Here is a 7,433-nt window from a genome sequence, read left to right as displayed (position 1 = left end):
TGCCAAAATAGTGTGTGGTGTATATATAAGTCAAATATATATATATATATGACTTTATTTGTAAATGTGTAAATAAACACATTCTTAAATTTCAGTCTCTGTCTTTGTCTTTTTCCTCCCAGTTTTTAATACATTTTAAGGAATGAAGCAAGGGTGCAATTTTTCTTCCTTGCAATTGAACCATTAGCAACTCACAAACTAAACAGATACAGTGCACTATGCTGATATTCTCTTCATAATAAGCTTACGTGTCTCTACCAAGTTTGTTAGACATTATTACTGACTTCGGGATTATTATTACTGACTTCAGGCTATAATGTACTGGGAAAAGACAAAGACCATACCCTTTTCTAAAGACCTATGAAACTGATCCAATTAAGTGATCATCAAATGGTATGAAATGTTGAGGAAGTTGTATTTCAAGGTTCGGAGAACATTGTTCAAATAAATATGGATACACTGCTTAAACTTCATTCCTATATGTAAAAACATACTGGAATGATTTCATGCACTCATCCTCTGTAACCACTTATCCAGTTCAGGGTCGCGGTGCATCCGGGAATCACTGGGTGCAAGGTGGGAACACACACAGAAGGGGGTGCCAGTCCTTCGCAGGGTAACACACACAGTCACCTGGTTTGCTCCAAGTGCTCTGGTTTCCTCCCACTGTCCAAAAACATGTTGGTAGGTGGCTTGGCTATTAAAAAGTGTCCGTAGGTGTGAGTGTGCAAGTAAATGTGTAAGTATCACCCTACAAACAATACTTACTCACCACAACCCTCAACCGGATACATGGTTACAGACAATGAATGAATATGTGTGTCATGACTGTAGAGTTAAAAATCCTGCTTTGGTTCTACACTCCTTGTCATGCAAGTGCTTCTAAATGCAGCCAAATCATACTGTTTAATTAAATTCAAAAGGTATTACTACAAAATTTAAGAGATGCTGGCAGCTGGACTTAACCATGTCACTGCTGTTCTAAGGAATTAAACATTGTGTCTTGTGATTAGCTCAAGCAAATTCGTAAATCCTTTAACAGGGAGACTCTTGAAGATATTAGAGTAGGGGATATTTAAAGAAATGGACCATGCACCCACCAAATATCTCAATTTATGCATATCCACAGATACAGTTACACTATATCCAGTCATTTGCATGGAGAATACACATTTGAGATTAGCCAAATATTGAAGAGTCATCAATGAAGCACTTTTCCTGAAGAAAAGTGTTTCATTGTGAAGAAACACAAACCATTGAACTGCAATATTCTTTCTTTACATTTTTTAACCTTTACACAGAACCTACTCTTTCAAGGATAAACTTTATCCTTCAGAGGGAGGCACAGATTGAAGCCTCACCCTGCTTGGCTTGTTACATAACCACTGCTTTCTAATCTGCACATGCAAGGCTAACCTGCTTCAAGTCACATGCAAAACACATGCCACACCCCTTCTCCAGAAACGTCTTAAAAGCCAAGGAGGCATTGTGAGCAGATTTCTTCTTGGACTTTGTCTGGCATAGATAGATGCATGTGGGGGGTTTTGGACCGGATCTCAGCTTCACCTGTGGCAGAACATGCGAGAAACATATCAAATTGTGTCCCATTCTTCTCCTATGTTGCCACAAAGACGGAATTCCTGACTTATGTCCTGTTGTTCCTGATGAAAATGCCATTTCCACCAGCAACCCGTCCAAGAACCCTCACCAGAGAAGTTACTGAGAATTTGCTGTGCCCATCACCAGTGTTTTCTGGTATGGGTGCGGACAAAAAGTGTTCTGTGAACTACAGACTGAAGCAGCTGGGCAAAAAGGCAACACTGTACAAGAGTAAGCTACCTACCAGCAATGCCACTTCCATGCTGCGACTGGAAGGCAAGAGTGCCTGGATCACGACCCCACCACCTGACGGTAGTTCAAGTTCTACAACCAATGTCACAGGGACCCGGTCCTTGGGCACCAGCTCTGGTAAACATTTCTCATCAGCAACTTCAACAAGCATGATATCAGATGCGCAAGGCCCTCAAATCTCTTCAGCCAGCTCAGGTTCAAGAAATGCCGAGAAGAATGGTGAGGCCAAAGGATTTTCTCTGAGTTTGACACCGGAGGCAATCCTTATTTTGCAAAGACGTAGCCATGAAAAGCAGCTGCGTGTGGCACGCAGTGGTTCCTGCAAAGCATCTTGTCGACAGAGGGAAGCATCTGTCAAATATGGGGCTCGATCCAACATACCACTGGTGAAAATTTCTCTCTTGAATGACCACCACCAATATGATGATGTGGAGTATGAAGAAGTTGTGGAGCAGGGAGTGGACCAGAGTGTGCTGCTGAAATGCAATGAGTGGCTACGTGGAGTTGAGAAGGCTGCTGAAGTTGCTACAATTGGGAAAGCAATAAAGAGCAGCCAGAAGACCATCTAGCAAAATAGTTGTGATCTGATGAAAAATGTCCATGCCATGGCACTAGTAAAGCTTATGGGTTCCTGAAAGGTGAAATATATTCAAGAGGTAAAATGACAAGATGTGAAATTGACAGCAATATTTTGTTCTAAGAAACTGGACTGTCTCAGTGTACATTATTTCGGAATGATATTTGTGAAGATCTGTTTATTTCTATATCTGTATTTTGTTGTTTCTATCCCTCAGACTGGTCATGTTACAAGGACTACACATAATTTACGAAATAATTTTAAATAAAATGTTTAAGTAATGATATTTGTGTGAGTGATTAGTGTGATTTTTGCTCATTTCATTTTGATCTTCAACCTTATTAATCTAATGTTTTTGTAGATAGTTCTCCATTGTCTTGACACAATAATTATATTGATGATATTAATCTGTCTGACTTTAGTTAACATTAGTAGTGGTTAATGCCAGCATTAAAAATTATTAATATTTCTGATCAGCAGTAGTACACTTTCAACTTCCTTTTACCTCTTATATATCTTGCCAACTGTAACAAAAATCTGAATACCTTTTTAGCCAACATCACAATGAAGCAAAGCAACATCAAGTGCAAGTGGGTCATTAATTTGAGGAGGACTTCATTCACAGCATGCAGACTTTTGTGGTTTATATGAAAGATACACAGAACACTGACTGTGATATGGGTGCTTTTCAGTTGTTTGCCTCAATAATCTGCCATTACAAACACAGTACTGACTTTGAAACTCAGCCATATTAATCTAAACAGCTACAAGGTTTTAGTTATAAATTTTGATGGGGTTTCCTTTTTTCATCACCATGTCTGCCTTTAAGATTTAAGACATATTAGAACATCAGACGCATCTTCAATCAGTCACAGCTTAGCTGTTAGATCCTTGTGATATTAACCCAGCAGAAAAATATAATGGTTTATACAGATTTTTTTGGCAGGGCAATCTTACTGATTGAACTAGTCAATATGCTGTTTACAAAAGGAAACATTTTACTCTTTAAAGGTCTCTATGATGCTTTAAAATATATTCCTAACATGCATAACTCATCCAGGAAGGACCTTTATTCTAAGCCCCTTGTATGTGCCTTTGAAACACCTCAGTAGCAGGTGAAGGAGGCTTAAAGTTACACTAATTTGCCTGACTGTAGTATCCTTTGATCTTATTAGCAGATGGCTACCCATCAAGCACATGCAGACCCATGTGCTTGAAGCTACACAAACAAGACTCATCTTCCATTATGTTCTTGCTGGTTATTCTTTCTTCTACATTTTTCTTATTTACAGTTCTCTCAAAGTGAGTACTCTGTTACTGCCCCATTATTCTTGTTTCTTCTCCTATCATAGAGCACAAGATACCTGAGATATCCACTACAATATACACCGTTTAAAGTGTCTAATACATTGTGCTCTTTTTAAAAGCCTTTAAAACCTATTCACACCACTTTTGATACTTTAATATATCTGTTCCTCTTTATTTTTTGTCTATTTTGTTCAGATTTTTGGCTCTCTGATTTGTTTCTTCTTTTCTTTTTGCATTTGTTTTTTCTATTTTCTATCCTTTCTTTTATTCAACAGAATGCTGATCTCATCTTAAGGGTTTATTCCAATTTATTCAGTTACGAGAAACCAGAGGCAACTCATAGCCATTTTATATTTTCAGCAATCAAGTCTTTTTGAAAGTTTTGGGTTTTATTTTTTCATGTGCCAGCACCACCTAATTTTATTTCTAAAGTAATATTTACTTGCATGGCAAACCTAGCTAGAAAAATTACAAACCTGGCAACTCTACGATGAGAACTAGATCAAATAAAACTAAGAGACTTGAGAATAGTCTTGACAGAAGGTAAGAGTTAAAATCTCTTTGAGAATTGAGAATGAAATTTTGAGATTGGCCAAGGAAGTGTTTTTCTGATGTAAAAATTAATTCCCTTGTGTCAGTGTACTCTATTGGTGAGCAAGGCTTTAAAGATAGTTCTATTGTTGTGTAGACCAGGTGAGTGTCCTCAGTGTAAACATGAGTGAACACAAAATGGTTTACATGTAATTTACATTAGGAATATACAGTCAAATGACAGCAATGCCCATTTTTCCATCATCACTCACAAAGGCATGACCCTTAAAATTTGAGTAACAAACTAGCTTGAGCCTACCTGTACTCTGAATAGCCAAGGTATCATTTATTAGGTACATACATGTGGACTTCAAAACACTCTTCAGAAGCAAGAATTACTAACTCAGCTCTTGGATCTCACTCTGATCCTGATATTGGATAATTGTTTTACAGTCATACTAGTAAGGTGAGTCTTGTTTTTTCTAGTGTTATAATGCTTTCGTTTTAGCACACTGCAATTTACAGAGCCTCAGAGAGGCTGTTTATCAGGGAATAAAATGTATTTTGTGATTACCTTTTCTTAATCTCTGGCCACGTTTAAAAATATATTCCTACATTTTACAATTATTATTTCTTAAATAACATACATGGCTCTTTTGGGCAATTGGAATAGTTCAATCATTCAGTTGTTTTAATTGTTAGGTGTATAAAGTCTTGTGCATATTTATGAACCTCCCAGATTTAAGTACATTTTCATTCAAGGCATTTAGAATATGCCCTTTTCCAAAGCAGCTTACAAAATTGCTTCACTGTTTTTGCAAATGAAAATATATTTAGCTAGGTCATACAGACTAGAATCCAAAAGATACCTCAAGCTTAGATACTGTCAAATTCTAATAAGTATGGATACCTAAGAACACTATGCTTATTTACTACAATTAGCCTGAAAGTGAAATTAAGTAAAACACGAGTAAAATCATCCTTAATAACAACTTAACACGTACTATACATATTTTAATGCTATTTTCTTAAGTTTAATGTATTGTTAAAAAATAAATATTAAAATATAACCTTTGCCACACTCTCTTTTTGCATAGGGCATATATATGTTTTATTTTTCTCCAGTGTTTTCAATCAAGCAATGGTACACCCTGACCTTGATCAAGATTGAAGCAGATACAGAAGATGAATTAATGCTTCAACTAAGCAAAGAAAAAAGACATGTATTAAAATTTACTTAAAAAAATAAATAAATAAACAAAAATGTGCCATTCCAGCAGGGGTGTCTCAAAATACCAGAAATACTAAGTCTTCTACATCATTATTTAAAAAATGCTAAACTGTTTTGTATACTTTGTGAGCAGCAGTAATAAATACTACAAATGATAATAACAATAGTTATAATAATCATTGGTATTGTTGTTAAAACCATAATAATATTCCTTTTTACTATCTATATGAATCTACAGATGGATGAGTTGGATGAGACTCAGCTGAAGAATGAAGTGGAAAGTCTAAAACTGCAGCTGAAGTTCACACGAGAGAAAACCTCTATAACTGTCCCTGAGTGAGTGACAAACAAAAAATGATAAATGTTACAATGCCACATGTCCAGAAGTTTGTACACACTCATTAGGTGTACCCAATATTTGCTCAGATCCACAGCTGGAACTGTCCCAAAAGAAATGCACTGCCAAGCACAGACTAGAGTTATATCCTAACATTAGGCTGAGAAACGGTGCAACTGTACTCAACCTCACTAAAGCTCTTGCGGCATAATTCAATCAAATCAAATGCCCATATAATGGTCGAACAAGCTTGTGTTTTAAACATGATATCTTTCAGAAGGGGAGGGGAAATTTTACTTTACTGTACATTGGTTAAATTTTATTCCATGGTGTGTTTCTGAAACATTTATAAGTGTTAATAAAAATGAAGCATTTTCACACCTTTCTAAAAACATACAGCCAATCGTTTATCATTATTTTTAGTTTCACACAATTATGAACTGCTCATTAACTTTTACTTACTGTTTTTTTTATATATTTATATATTTATATATTATAATATATACATTATTATGATGCAGCAAAGGCATAACAAGGCTAAGTCATTATTATGAGATGCTAACTCATAATGAGATGTTAAATTCCATGTCATTATTATTATATAGTCCAATGTTATGAGATGATGTAAACTCACTAGAGATTTGAAGCTATTATTTTGAAAACTAATATTTAGTCACTATTGTGATTTAACTAAACGGCGATATGTACAGTTTCAAGTGGCAGAAACAGACTTCTGATTGTACATAATGAATCGTTCCTACAATGTAAAATGGCATGTGGCATTTTCAAAACAATTTTTTAAGTTTAAGTTGATGAGACATGCTAGTGTGGACAAACTCTGCGGGTTAATCAGTGTCATCCTCCCTTTCTTCTCCCCGCCAGTCTAGTTACATGGATTGAAGAGAAAATGACTGAGGATCCATTCCTGAACACTGACATCTCGAGAGAAAACCCATGGATGGAGTCAGGGAAATGTGTCTTACTTTAGTAAACGTCCAGCAACTGACAACTAGGATTAAACAAGTGACTTCATACTCTGGCACAGTCAATATTGCTGGCAAATAGCAATGGCATTAAAAGAGTTGAAATAGTTTGTCACCTGCATGTATCATGGAGTATTTTTAGGTAAAGTGTATTAATACTTAGGCAGTTAGTCCAAATATTTATTTTTCACTTCATGTCATTCAACAAAGTCTTGTAATTCAGTGAAGGAGTCAGTTGTTACTTCAGTGAAAGGCAATGATTTTCCACTTATCTTTTGCAACTTTGTTGAAAAAAATTGCACAAACACCTGCATTTGCGTTTATGTATCTGTTTTTGTTGTGACCCAGATCTATGTTCCCTTGTGTGTTTATTTTTCATACTCTTGGTTTTCACCCTGCTCACTTTGGTTATCCAGACCCTGGTATCTGCAAGCATTAATCTGACTGATAGCCAATTAGCAATATTAGAATATAACATTAGAATTATTGAATCTCCCAATTATAGGGCAACACCTACATCCAAGACTTCTACTTTCATTTCATGAACATAAGTATATTATTTGGAACAGTGTCGCAGATGCAAAGCATCACGAGCTCCTTAAGTGCTAATAGTGC

General features: G+C 36.0%; 1 protein-coding gene across 1 annotated transcript; it reads left to right on the top strand.

Annotated features, from left to right (window-relative positions):
* The first annotated feature begins 4,640 nt into the window (after positions 1-4,640).
* gng13a (guanine nucleotide binding protein (G protein), gamma 13a) lies at positions 4,641-6,823 on the top strand. The gene is made up of 3 exons (XM_066649963.1): positions 4,641-4,733; positions 5,737-5,834; positions 6,718-6,823. The coding sequence occupies exons 2-3, from the start codon at positions 5,737-5,739 to the stop codon at positions 6,821-6,823; spliced, it is 204 nt and encodes a 67-aa protein (XP_066506060.1). The 5' UTR covers positions 4,641-4,733.
* The last annotated feature ends 610 nt before the right edge of the window (positions 6,824-7,433 follow it).

This window comes from Hoplias malabaricus, chromosome 2 (genome assembly GCF_029633855.1).
Source record: "Hoplias malabaricus isolate fHopMal1 chromosome 2, fHopMal1.hap1, whole genome shotgun sequence".
In the NCBI taxonomy this organism is placed as follows: Eukaryota; Metazoa; Chordata; class Actinopteri; order Characiformes; family Erythrinidae; genus Hoplias; species Hoplias malabaricus.
This window is presented reverse-complemented; position numbering and strand designations above follow the sequence as displayed.

Excerpts from the sequence above, each read along its gene's own strand:
- gng13a (XM_066649963.1), top strand. The coding sequence starts at position 5,737 with ATGGATGAGTTGGATGAGACTCAGCTGAAGAATGAAGTGGAAAGTCTA. Across the intron at positions 5,835-6,717 it reads ACCTCTATAACTGTCCCTGA|TCTAGTTACATGGATTGAAG; the intron begins GTGAGTGACAAA and ends TCTCCCCGCCAG.